Below are 13,224 nucleotides of genomic sequence, written 5' to 3'. Positions count from 1 at the left end.
TACTCTGCAGCCGGGAGCCACGGTCTGTCATGGAGCCTTTGGCAGAAGGTGCCGGGTGAGACTCGGGGACGACCACTGGGTTTCTGGAGCCGAAGCTACAGAGGATCTGAAGCCAACTACACTCCCACAGAGAAGGAAATCTTAGCCGCCTATGAAGGAGTCCAAGCTGCCTCAGAGGTGATTGGTACTGAAGCACAGCTGCTTCTGGCACCTCGACTACCGGTGCTGGGGTGGATGTTCAAGGGAAAGGTTCCTACCACACATCACGCCACCGACACCACGTGGAGCAAATGGATCGCCCTGATCACGCAGCGCGCCCGTATTGGAAACCTGAATCGCCCTGGGATTCTGGAAATTATAACAAACTGGCCTGAAGGTGAGACCTTTGGATTATCCTCTGAAGAAGAGGAGGAGCAAGTGACACGGGCCGAGGAAGCCCCACCATATAACAAGCTACCGGAGAGTGAGAGACGATATGCCCTTTTCACCGACGGTTCCTGCCGAATTGTAGGTACTAACCGGAAGTGGAAAGCTGCTGTATGGAGCCCCACACGACGAGTTGCACAAGCTACCGAGGGAGAAGGTGGATCGAGTCAGGTCGCAGAGCTTAAAGCTGTCCAGCTGGCTTTGGATATTGCTGAACGAGAGAAGTGGCCAAGGCTCTATCTCTACACTGACTCATGGATGGTAGCTAATGCTCTGTGGGGATGGCTGGACCGCTGGAGAAAGGCCAACTGGCAGCGCAGAGGGAAACCCATCTGGGCTGCTGAGATTTGGCAGGACATCGCCACCCAAGTAGAAAGGCTGACCGTGAAGGTTCGACACGTGGATGCGCACGTACCCAAGAGTCGGGCTAATGAAGAACATCACAACAACGAGCAGGTGGATCGAGCTGCCAAGGTGAAAGTATCTCAGGTTGATCTAGACTGGCAGCACAAAGGAGAATTATTCCTAGCTCGTTGGGCTCATGATGCCTCTGGTCATCAAGGGAGAGATGCAACATATCGATGGGCTAGTGACCGAGGGGTGGACATTACTATGGACAGCATCTCCCAGGCTATCCATGACTGCGAGACCTGTGCTGCGATCAAACAGGCCAAGCGAGTGAAGCCTCTGTGGTATGGCGGACGATGGTCAAAGTATAGGTATGGGGAAGCCTGGCAAATTGACTACATCACCCTTCCCCAAACCCGCCAAGGCAAGCGCTACGTGCTCACCATGGTGGAAGCAACCACTGGATGGCTGGAGACCTACTCTGTGCCTCATGCTACTGCCCGGAACACCATCTTGGGCCTGGAAAAGCAGGTCCTGTGGAGACATGGCACCCCTGAGAGAATTGAGTCAGACAACGGGACTCATTTCAAGAATGGCCTCATAAGCACTTGGGCCACAGAACACGGAATCGAATGGATATACCATATCCCATACCATGCACCAGCTGCTGGGAAGGTGGAACGCTGCAATGGACTGCTTAAAACTACCCTTAAGGCACTTGGTGGAGGGACCTTCAAAAATTGGGAACAGAACTTAGTGAAGGCCACCTGGATGGTCAATACCCGAGGGTCCATCAATCGAGCTGGTCCTGCCCAGTCTGAATCCTTGCATACAGTGGATGGAGATAGGGTCCCTGTGGTACACATGAGAGGTATGTTAGGAAAGACTGTTTGGATTAATCCCACCTCGGGCAAGGGCAAACCCATCCGTGGGGTTGTCTTTGCACAAGGACCTGGTTACACTTGGTGGGTGATGCAAAAGGATGGGGACACCCACTGTGTACCACAAGGAGACCTTATTTTAAGTGAGAACTGTGTGTAGGATTTCATTATATATATATATGTGTGTGTGTGTAGGAAGGTATTGATTTGGGATGATGTAGATGGTAATAGAATAAGGGGTGGATAATGTCCTGGGTTGAAGTATATTCTATCACCATCTTCATGAACTGTTGAAACCAGGTGAGGCAGTGCTCCCTGCCTCCTCCACTCTGGCTTATCTTCTGTTAATGGGCCCATCAGCACCTTTGCTGCACAGCTCACAGATAACCCCCTCCTGGACTACCTCCTGTTAATGGGCCCATCAGGCCTTATCACATGACTCACCATCCCATTGTGAGATGCTCCGCCCAGAGGGAGAAACCAAGCATTCCAGCCTGGATATAAGCTGAGACTCTGAACACCAGAGGGGCGCTTACCCACTGGATTCCCAGAGGACCCGAGCTACCAGACCTTTCTACAGGATCACTGCTTCAGGAAGACCACCTCATCTGGACTGCTTCCATCACTACGCTCAGGTTGTATTCTGACTCTGTCAGCGGTCTTTTGTATTATTGCATCTATTTTATTTTACTTTCTTTCCTTTTTTCCTATTAAATTGTATCTCTGACTTGGAGCCTCTCATTTGTTTTGCCTTCAAACTACTACAATCCATTACTCCCGAGTGAAGAAAACCCCAGAAGGAATCTGGAAGATCACACCAGGCGATAACGAACTGAAGCTGAAGCTCACTCGGAACTACGAATAGATAGACTAATAGCTATCATGGAGATTATGTGGAAAATTGCAATTATTGCAGTAATTACTGTAACTATAACAAGAATCAGCGCAATACTACTTAGGTACAATGTGACTGAGATAAACAGGTGTGAAGGGAGAGCTTACTATGCTTACTCTTGTAAGGCTTTAAATAAGATGCTAAAAGTCACGAATGCAAGCTTGTGGGAAAGAAGAAATGTGTGGGGTTGTAAGTATGAATTTGTACAGGACGGGTTCCATGAGGCTTACCACCCACCCATGAGACCCATCCGAATTAGTCCTGAATGCTGTGACAAGTACTCGAGTAAATGCTGTCAGTTTAGACTCAAAATAGAAGAGTGTGCAATAAGACCAAAATTGGGCTGATAATTAACCCAAAGTGGTCTTTAAAACGAGTAAAAATGGGAGTACAAGTAAATAACCAGAATGTGCTCCATCTCTCAAGAACTCCTTTATGGACTGGACCACTTGGCTCCAAAAGAGTATGCCTTCTAATTTTAGAAGTAAGAGGGATCTCACCGGATTGCTAGGAACAGGGTTGGGAGTACTAAATACCATAGATTCTGAAGTACTGATGAATAAATTAGCCTCAGTACGGAATGATTTAGTTCAACTACAGCAACCTTTGCAATCCTCTCTACTTGCACTGGGTAACAATCATTGGAAATTGATCCAAATACTACCAGAATGGGAAAACACAGAAGAGCGAGATCATGAGGCAATAATTAATGCGCTAAGTCCAGCTAGTGAAAACATTTCGCTAGCTCTAGGATGTACTCAAGCACAACTGTGGATGCAATCAGTGGCTGCTGCAGTTATCAGAGAAGGTGGAGAGGGAACATTTCCTGCTGAAAGTTGCAAAATTGTTTGGGACAATGCCTCTGATATGGAGAAGGAGCTTCAGTCTTGGTAGGTGTTAGTCAATTTCACCTATAACCCTGAGACTAGTATAGTGACAGCCTTTGTTTTAACCATACACGATGCCTCAGTGGACCTAATACACCCAATAGTGCCCTTAGGGTTAAACCATGAGGGAGCTGTATTGTACCCTTCTGAACACAGGATGTGGGCACAGAAATTGAAGGAAAATAGCAAACTGTTAATCTAGAACCCTGTACTGCAAGGAGACAACTAGGAAATATATGTGAAAAGACATTAGAAAGTGACAAAGACACTTGTTTAGATACAGACCAAAATATTTGTCACTTTGAAACACATCCAGGCAAACAGAAAACTTCATTGGTGTATACAGGACAGGGGTGCGTCTGTCTAAGGACAGCATGCCCCATCATAAGGGTAGATAACCAAATTGTAAAAGAGACGCAATTCAATTTTTGTGTTTGTAATTTTGTTAGGAGATGTGATTTTTCCTATCGAGCACCTGTAGTATCACATCAATATATAAAGACTAACCTAACCACCGTGGAGAAGATACTGCCTGTGCCCATAAGAATGAATCTGACTCTAGTCACTCAATTGATGAGACATCCTGAATGGAGAGAAATCTTAAAAAAAATTAAGGAAGAGGGGAAAAAGATGTTAATTACAATACACCATGACACAGAGACCATCAAAGGAGTTTTTTAAAAGGCTTGAGGAACATGTGTCTCATCGTTGGTGGGATGAGCTTTTTGGGTGGTCTCCGACAGCAACCGGTATACTAAATACCTTAGTCCACCCTGTAGTTGTGTTACTTATTTTAGTTAGTATAAGTTTAGTTTTATCTGTAGTGATACTTATTTGGAATTGGAGGATGCTACGAAGAGTAACAGCCTTAACTTCACTATCGGAAGCATATGGATTGGTCTTGAGAGACACTAGTTGTACAACTTGGATAGATGAAGAAGACTCTATATATTGAGTAAAATAATTTACTCACTTTAAAGAGGAAGTGGGGAAATGAAACATTAATTTTGAAGAATTAAAGATTTTAGTTTAACCAGATATCGCTGAAGTAAGACAGATAGACTTCCCTTTTGATAAGCAGAAGCCGGATTTAAGGAACTGATAAATCATGAGGCCTGTCAACTTATGTTTGTGTATTCTGACTAATCAATAGGCTTCAAGAAGGACAATGAATTCATAAATCAAATACTCCTAAGAAAACAGGATTCAGTTGTCACACAACCCTAAAAGGTTAAAAAGTCAAAGCGAAGAAGACTCACTTCATCATTTTGAGACCCTGCCCCATAAAAAAGACCACCGATCCATTTCAAAGAACAAACCACGCATGCTTAATAGCTTTTGGCTAATTACCATACGAAGCGGGGAATGGGATGTACTAAAGTCATGAATATACATTTGTGTTTTGGGTATTCAATACTTCTGTACATAAAAAGACCCTGTGATCTTCTGTAGATGCGCATGTGTTTGGGAGCTATCCCGCACGCTGCCCGGCGTCGTAATTAAACATACACTTTCTAACTTTAAACGGTTAGAGAGACTTTTGTCAGTCATAGTTGGATATCGGCATTAGGGCAATATTCATATTTTTTTAATAATTCATTCCTTGGGCAGAACTCTAGGAAAAACACTCATATCTCGTGGTCTAGAGATGCCTGTCTGGTCGAGTGCTGTTCAAGTTACAGTGACGAGGCGAAATCCAGCTCTGATTGCTGTCAGGTTCTCTATGGTTCTGCCGACCCAGAGTGGTTTGTCTTAGCCCTTGGTTTCATGTTGGCTCGTTGTTTTTAGGGTTTTTTTCCGCTCCTTCTGGGCGCTGAGGTCCGTGGGAGTCTTCTTCATTTACATACCGGGTGGAGTCACCGGTTGCCGTGCGGGAGCCACCAGGGCGGGAGCCGGCAGGGCAGGAACAGGTACTCGACTGGGAAGAATACAGTTCTAAAGGAAGAGACTTTGAGGTAAATAGCATTTAACAAATAACAATGGGTATGGGGTAAACAGTATTTAACAAAGCAGACCTTTCAATAGGTACGAGATAATGCGATAAGTAGTCTTTAACGAGAGAAGGCAGGTATGGGGTAAACGGTATTTAACAAGAGACCTTTCAATAGGTACAAGATAACAAGGTCACTAGTATTTTAACTGAGAGAAGGCACCTTACAGTCGAAATCTTTAACTGAGTTTAGAAACTTGTATTTTATTTCTTACATTGGAGACATGAAGACAACTGAAGAGAGAGAAAGAGCTCGTGAAGGTATTCTGTATTTTCATGAGCCCCACACTGGATTTGGGGCTGAGTCCAGGACGCTTAGGCATTGAGAGAGGGTTGAAGAAGCTGCTCAAGGAGGCAGAAGCAAAACTCCAAGTCCCTTGGAGCATCCCTGGGCCCCACTGAGGGCAGGGAGTCCCAAAGGCTCCCCAGGGACTGCTGAGAGCAGATCCTTGAGGCCAGGATTGCAGGGAGCCGCAGGCTGTGAGCAGGGAACTGCAATGCTGAGCAAGGCCTGGGCTGGTTGGAGGGAGCAGAAAGGCCAAGCCCTGAGCCCAGGCCTGGCACAGCAGGGCCTGTCCCTCCCGGGTGGCTCGGGGCTGGTTGTGGGGCAGTGGGATGGGAGGGGCAGCAAGGACAAATGGCACAAAGCTGCAAGGCCTGCCAGCCTCCTCAGGGAGGGGCCGGGCAGGAGCAAAGTGCAGCCCCTGAAAGGAAAGTTCCTTCTGTGGGGCCTGCAGAGGCGCTGGCAGAGCCCAGGGGACAAAGGCCTGGGTGCGTGTGGCCCTGCCAGCCCTGCCCAGCCCTTGGCTATGTGTCCTGCAGGCTTTGCCCCCTGTGCGTGCTGCTGCTGTGCCCTGGCCAGCTGCACATGCCCATCTCGCTGTCCCCCCAGCATTTCTCAGCCCAGCATTTCTGTGCCCTCCCTGGGCTCCCTGCACCCAGCGCTGCCGGCTCCTGGCACACAGAGCCAGGCCATGGCCCGGCCTCACGCTGGGACACCTCCTGCACCAAAATTCTGCCCTCGAGTTTTCCTTCTCATCCCAGTGCCAAGGAAAAGTCTGTCTGCTGCTGTTGACAAACAGAGAAGGGCTGGTGGGAGATGTGCTGATCAGAAGCTGTTTGGGGTACAATGACCATGAAATTATAGAGTTTTTATATATTCTGTGAAAGAAGGAGGGGCATCAACCAAATTCTGCAGTGGATTTACAGAGGGCAGACTTTGACCTATTCAGGATGCAGATTTGGGGATTGCCAAATCAAGTGCTGACATTTTTAAGGGAAACAGCCCTTAAAAACAAAGGATTCCAAGAAGGATGGACACACTTCAAGACAGAAATCTGGAAGGAGCAGGAACAGCGTATCCCTCTGCGCCAAAATATGAGCTAGCAAGGAAAATGACTGACCTGCTTGGACATGGGGCTTCAACAGGAACTCATTGGAAAAAAGGAGGGTTCATTGCTATTGGACAGAGGGGCAGGAAAACCAGGAAATGTTGAAGGATGTTGTTAGGTCATGCAGAAAGAAAACTAGAGAGGTGAAAGCTCAATTAGGACTTAACCAGGTTGCTTTTGTAAAAGATAATACAAATGGTTTTATAAATATATTACTGGCAAAAGGAGGTATAAAGACAACCTCCATTATTAATTGGATATGGTTGGGGGGGAATATAGTAACTAAACTGAGGGAAGGGCTGAGGTCCTTAGCCCTTTCTTTGCCTCCGTTTTCAACAATAAGACACATCCTCGGGACGAGTGTTCTCCTGAGCTGGTAGATGGGCACAGGGAGCAGAACAGCCCCCCTGTAATCCAGGAGGAAGCAGCTGCTGACCTGCTGAGCCACTCAGATGCTCACAGGTGTCCCTGGGACCAGATGGGACCCCTCCTAGGGTAATGAGGGAGCTGGTGAATGAGCTCCCCAAGCTGCTCTCCATCATTTCTCATCAGTCCTGGCTCAGCAGGGAGGTCCCAGAGGACTGGAGGTGCCAATGTGAGCCCATCCCCAAGAAGGGCTGGCAGGAGGATCTGGGGAACTCCAGGCCTGTCAGCCTGACCTCGGTGCCCAGCAAGGTTATGGAACAGATCACCTTGAGTGCCATCACACGGCACCCACAGGATGGCTGAGGGATCAGACCCAGCCAGCTTGGATTTCAACATCTGCATTGATGATCTGGATGAGGGGACTGAGTCCACCATCAGCAAATTTGCAGATGACACCAAGCTGGGTGTGAGTGTGGATCTGCTGGAGGGTAGGAGGGCTTTGCACAAGGCCCTGGGCAGGCTGGATCCAGGGCCCAAATCCCACAATGGGAGGTTTAACAAGACCAAGGGCCGGGTCTTGCACTTGGGCCACAATAACCCCTGCAGTGCTACAGGCTGGGGACAGAGTGGCTGGACAGTGGCCAGGCAGAAAGGGACTTGAGGGGACTGCTGGACAGCAGGCTGGACATGAGGCAGCAGTGTGGCCAGGTGGCCAAGAAGGCCAATGGCTCCTGGCCTGGATCAGGAATGGTGTGGCAAGCAGGAGCAGGGAGGTCATTCTTCTCCTGTACTCGGCACTGGTGAGGCCATACCTTGAGTGCCGTGTCCAGTTCTGGGCCCTCAGTTAAGGAAGGACATTGAGGCACTTGAGTGTGTCCAGAGAAGGGCAACAAGGGTGGTGAGGGGCTTGGAACACAAGTCCTGTGAGGAGTTGCTGTGGGAGCTGAGGTTGTTTATCCTGGAGAAGAGGAGGCTCAGGTGAGACAAGGTGGTGTCAGGGAACGGGTTGGACTTGATGATTTCCAAGGTCTTTTCCAACCTTGCTGATTATGTGATTCTCTGAAACCACCCTTGGATCAGTTGCAGGATGAGCTCTGGGCCTCCTCTTCCGAAGGTGCAGCAGCCCAGGTCCCTCAGCTTCTCCTCACAGCCCCAAAGCCCATCCTGTCAGTCTTGCAGAGCCTCTGCAGCCCCTCCTCATTGCCCAGAACAGGGAACCCCACAGCCAGACACAGCAGCCCAGATGTGCCCCCCTGGCCTGTGGTGCCTCTGGCAAGGGAACAGCACCAGGCATTGCAGGAGCCTGCAGAGAATTCCTGAAGCACTTGTAGGATGATCCTTCTCCCCAAGTGACATGCCCATGGTGTGATGCAGTTTGCCCCCAACCTGCCCACGGCCACCCTGGGGCTGCTCACGGGGCTTTTCTCTGCTGAGCTTTGGCCTGGGCGTGTTCTGGAGAGAGCCTGGGCAAGGAGCCTGGAGCCCCCAGGCCCTGCCCTGAGGCGTCAGCGCTGCCCCAGCGGTGCCCATGGCCTGTCCCTGCTGCAGCCCCAGCACTGCCACCCCCAGCCCTGTGCCCGGCCCCGAGAGCCCTCAGGCCCTACAGCAACACCAGGGCCAGGAGGGCAGCGGGGCAGGGCCACGGGAGCAGCACTGCCAACACCAAGGGCTGCTGCTCCTGGGCACAGCTGCTGTGCCTGCCCTGATCTGCCCCCAGCTCTGCACACAGACATTGCTGCTGCAGCTCCAGAGAAGGGAAAAAAACAAGGGATCTCCAGTGAAAAGTCTCCTGGGAAATGCTTTAGTTCCTTTAAAAGCCACTGAGAGCGCAGTTCTTCACTGACACAGTCTGTGGCCACAGAAAACTTAGAGAGAAAGAAAAGAAGAAAGGACACAATGAACATCATTGCTTTGTGAACATCACTGAATACTAAAACAAAGGAAAAAATCTGACAATCAAACCAACACTATCAAAGATGACACAATCATTACAAGTTTATTACAAGTGATTTGCAGAAACTGGCCAGCAGTTTAATGTTTCTGAAATCGTCCAGTGATCAGTGTCCACACTGCAGCCTTGAGCTTCTGGTTCCTCAGGCTGTAGATGACGGGGTTCAGGGCTGGAGGCACCACCGAGTACAGAACTGACAATACCAGATCCAGGGATGGGGAGGAGACTGAAAGTGGCTTCAAGTGGGCAAAGGCTACAGTGCTGACAAACAAGGAGATCACAGCCAGGTGAGGGAGGCAGGTGGAAAAGGCTTTGTGCCGTCCCTGCTCAGAGGCAATCCTCAGCACGGCCCTGAAGATCTGCACATACGAGAAAACAATGAACACAAAACAGCCAAGTCCTAATGAGGTAGTGAAAACAGAAACCCCAAATTCCCTGAGGTATGATTTGGAGCAGGAGAGCTTGAGGATCTGTGGGATTTCACAGAGGAACTGGCCCAGGGCATTGCCATGGCACAGGGGCAGGGAAAATGTATTGGCCGTGTGCAGCAGAGCATTGAGAAAGGCACTGGCCCAGGCAGCTGCTGCCATGTGGGCACAAGCTCTGCTGCCCAGGAGGGTCCCGTAGTGCAGGGGTTTGCAGATGGACACGTAGCGGTCGTAGCACTTTACAGTGAGTAGGAAACACTCTGCCGAAATGAAAAATACAAAAAGAAAGAGCTGAGCAGCACATCCTGCATAGGAGATGGTCCTGGTGTCCCAGAGGGAATTATGCATGGCTTTGGGGGCAGTGGTGAGGATGGAGCCCAGGTCGGTGAGGGCCAGGTTGAGCAGGAAGAAGAACATGGGGCTGTGCAGGTGGTGGCCGCAGGCTACGGCGCTGATGACGAGGCCATTGCCCAGGAGGGCAGCCAGGGAGATGCCCAGGAAGAGGCAGAAGTGCAGGAGCTGCAGCTGCCGCGTGTCTGCCAATGCCAGCAGGAGGAAGTGGCTGATGGAGCTGCTTTTGGACATTTCTTCATTTTGTGCATCGTGGGCTGTTGAAAGAACATTGACCAGTTGGGACAGATTTCCTTGAGTCAATCCTATGCTGATTTATTAGGAATCCGTTTAAAACGATTTCTGTTGTTTTGGAGGAAATTCAGTAATTTTTTGAGTTGATCTTTGTGCTTCTGTGTTACTGCCTCATTTTCAGCATCACTCTTCACCTGAACCCTGGGGAGCCCAGAGGGAAAAGAGAGCTCCCTGTGCCCTAGTGCAGTCAGACCTGCTGGTCCCCACACAGGTGCCCTTTGTTCATTTCACCTCCCTCTGTTTCAGGATGGACACACTTAAAACACGCTCGGAAAACAAAGTGGACTATTTGAAGACTCCCGTTTCAAAATTAATTTCTCTAAACTCTTCTCTATTTCTATGTGCAGCTAGACAGGGACAGATTCCAAAGGCTGGTCTGTCTCTCTGCTGCATGGAGTTGTGCCTACTGGGAGCTGTTTCTCTCTATCCAAGCCTTGTCCCTGCCAGTGCTCCCAGAGCCCAGCCCAGCCCTGGGGGCTGAGCTCGGCCCTGCACACCCCTCCCAGCCCAGGCCACTGCCCAGGGGCATCTCCCTGGCAGCAGGGCCTTAAGGGCAGCTCAGACCAACAGAGATGCTGCAAGCCAAGGTGCTGCTGGTGCTGTCTGTAGGTAGAGGAGGGTGAGGAGGCACTTTCTGAGGGAGATCTGAGACAGATCTGCTGATGCCCAGGGTGACAGTGCAGGAGTCTCAGTGACACAGACAAAGCTGACAGCCCTTTCCCTTTCCTTTAGGACAAAGCTGAGAGCAGTCCTGGCCATGCAGCACCCTTTCCACAGCAGGAGGAATCTGCCCTGATGGGAGTCACTCCTTCCACCTCCAACTTCTCCCCACGGTCCATGAGGATCTCCAGGCAGGCTGAGAGCTGCCCCTGGCAGTGACAGATCCCCTGGCCTGGCCAAGAGCCCTCAGGGCTGCAGCACCTGCTCTGCACGACAGCCCTGGGCACCCCTGGCTGCAGCCCCAGCTTCTGCCCCTGCAGCCGTCCCTGGCAGCAGGAGCCGTTGTCCTGTCCCTCTGAGGGTGGCCAGGGCAGCCCCGCTCTGGAGCACATCCTCCCCCAAAGCAGAAAGGGCAGCAGAGCCATCCTTACAGTGCTGTCAGTCCTGTCCTGGGTCAGCTTTAGGAGATTCCTGCAGCCAGAGACTTACTGCATCCGAAGTGGTGAAGATTTCTCCATGAAAAAGCTCAGAATTTTCAAGAGTCATGAAGATTTGTCCATGAGTAATCTCAGAATTGTCCTTCGAGTTTCTTTAGGTGTCTGTCTGCTTCAAAGCTCTCAGGTACCTGCTGGCAGTGCCCTCAGCCCTGCTGGGCTGGGAGAGGAGCTGCTCCTGAGAAGAAATGTCTTTTTGAAGGTCTCCTTGATTGCTAAGAGTTGCCTCTGTGCCGGCAGCCCAGCCCAGCTCAGCAGCACAGACACAGTAAAAGGACTTTAATGAGCCTCTTGGGGATTTGATGTTGTTTACATCAGACTCAGTTCCTCAGAGAGTGTTTAAAAAACATTTCAAGAACTCAAAGTAAGACTAAAAACTCCAATCTTTTTCAAGTTTAATAAGTTCCACTGAGAAAGTGTTATCAGTTAGATCAGGAAACTAGAGGCAGTGATGACAGGTGGGGAGAAACAAGGCAAAGGTGTCTCTGATGCTGAGCAAACCTGCATGTGTTTCAGAAATGCAAAGGGCCAAGGCCCGAGCCCCAGCCCCTGCCAAGGCACATCCTGTCCCTCCCTCAGTGCTCAGGGCTCTTCCCGGCCCACTGGGATGTGGGGATGTGCAATGCCAAGGGCAGCAGCATGGGGCGGCCCCTGCCAGGCTGCTGAGCAGGGACAAGGAGGCAATGAGGCCCCAGGCCTGCAAGGGTCACTTGTCTCCTCCTCATGGCTCAGGCCCAGGCCCAGCAGCCATGGCCAAAGTGCTGCAGGAGTTGGCTCTGTCAGGGCCTTGCAGCTGCTGCCCATCCCTGTGCCCTGTGCAGCCCAGGCTGTCCTACGGTGTCCGTGCCCTGTGCCTCTGTCCCTGCAGGCTGTCGTCATCCCCCAGCTGCCCCGCCTGGCTGGGCCCTTCCTTTGCTGACAGCTCTGTGTCCTGCCTGCCTCTGCCTGGCCACACAGAGCCTTGCGCTTGAAACCAGAAGGCTTAATTAGACTTTTCCTGTGCCTGTGACGTTTTAGCACAGGAACAAGGCATGCAGGGCCTGCTGTCCCTGCCAGGAGAGTTGTAAGAGAAGTAGAAGACATCTGGCTCAAGAGTGCAGGGATAGAAGAAACAAGGAGTGAATCTGGGAACTTGGGAGTGGTTTTATCATAATGGGTAAATTGTAATTCACATGTAGCAACTGTATATAAGAAACACTTTTAGAATCTCATGTCCATGTAAGATTATGAGTTACCCCACATTAGACCTCGAGGCGGCGTAACTGATGCCCTCTTAATTGCAAATTAGTGTTAAGGAGTCTTATTCTGATATTTATCTACATTGGGTTACAGATGGGCCTCACATTACCAAGGACTCTACTGTGACACCTTGGAACCTCATGGAACCAAAATCCTTTTTGACACAGCAGAGCCACATGGAACCAATGGCCCATTGTGATATTGCAGATCCAAGGAGACCATGGTCACACTCTGGAACCTCATGGAATCAAAAGTACATTGTGACAGAGAAAGGCTTCATGGAACCAAGAGTCCATTGTGACACAGCAGGGCCTTGTTGGAACAATGGAACAATTGCTGATAGTGCAGAAACTCATGGAACCAAGGGGCCACTGTGTCATTGTGCAGCTCCATGGAACCAAGGAAACCATTTGGGCACTGCAAGGCCTCATGGAAGCAAGGGACCATTGTGACACTATGAGGCCCCACGGAAACCAGGGGGCAATGGGACACAGCAGGGCCTGATGGAACCAAGGATCCAATATGACACCACCATTGCTACACTGTGAGGCCCCATGGATCCAAGACAACAGGGAACAGGTCTCGTTGACTTGGCCTGACTAAATTGACCTTGGCATGTTGGG

The 13,224-nt window shown here is 50.3% G+C and overlaps 2 protein-coding genes across 2 annotated transcripts in view; both read right to left on the bottom strand.

Annotated features, from left to right (window-relative positions):
- Positions 1–13,224, bottom strand: part of LOC136302475 (olfactory receptor 14A16-like) — a 168,697-nt gene that overhangs the window by 51,571 nt on the left and 103,902 nt on the right. The window lies entirely within an intron of this gene.
- On the bottom strand, positions 9,216–10,148 carry LOC136302537 (olfactory receptor 14J1-like). Its single transcript, XM_066206010.1, has one exon. It carries the CDS (start codon positions 10,146–10,148, stop codon positions 9,216–9,218), a length of 933 nt encoding a protein of 310 aa, XP_066062107.1.

Source organism: Chamaea fasciata, unplaced genomic scaffold (genome assembly GCF_029207755.1).
Source record: "Chamaea fasciata isolate MVZ Bird 193981 ecotype frontalis unplaced genomic scaffold, bChaFas1.0.hap1 SCAF_29, whole genome shotgun sequence".
Lineage (NCBI taxonomy): Eukaryota > Metazoa > Chordata > Aves > Passeriformes > Sylviidae > Chamaea > Chamaea fasciata.
Note: the sequence above shows the minus strand (reverse complement) of the source record. Positions and strands in the feature narration are given on the sequence as shown.

What these genes read in the sequence shown, in the direction of transcription:
- LOC136302537 (XM_066206010.1), bottom strand. Translation starts at nt 10,148, where the DNA reads ATGTCCAAAAGCAGCTCCATCAGCCACTTCCTCCTGCTGGCATTGGCA.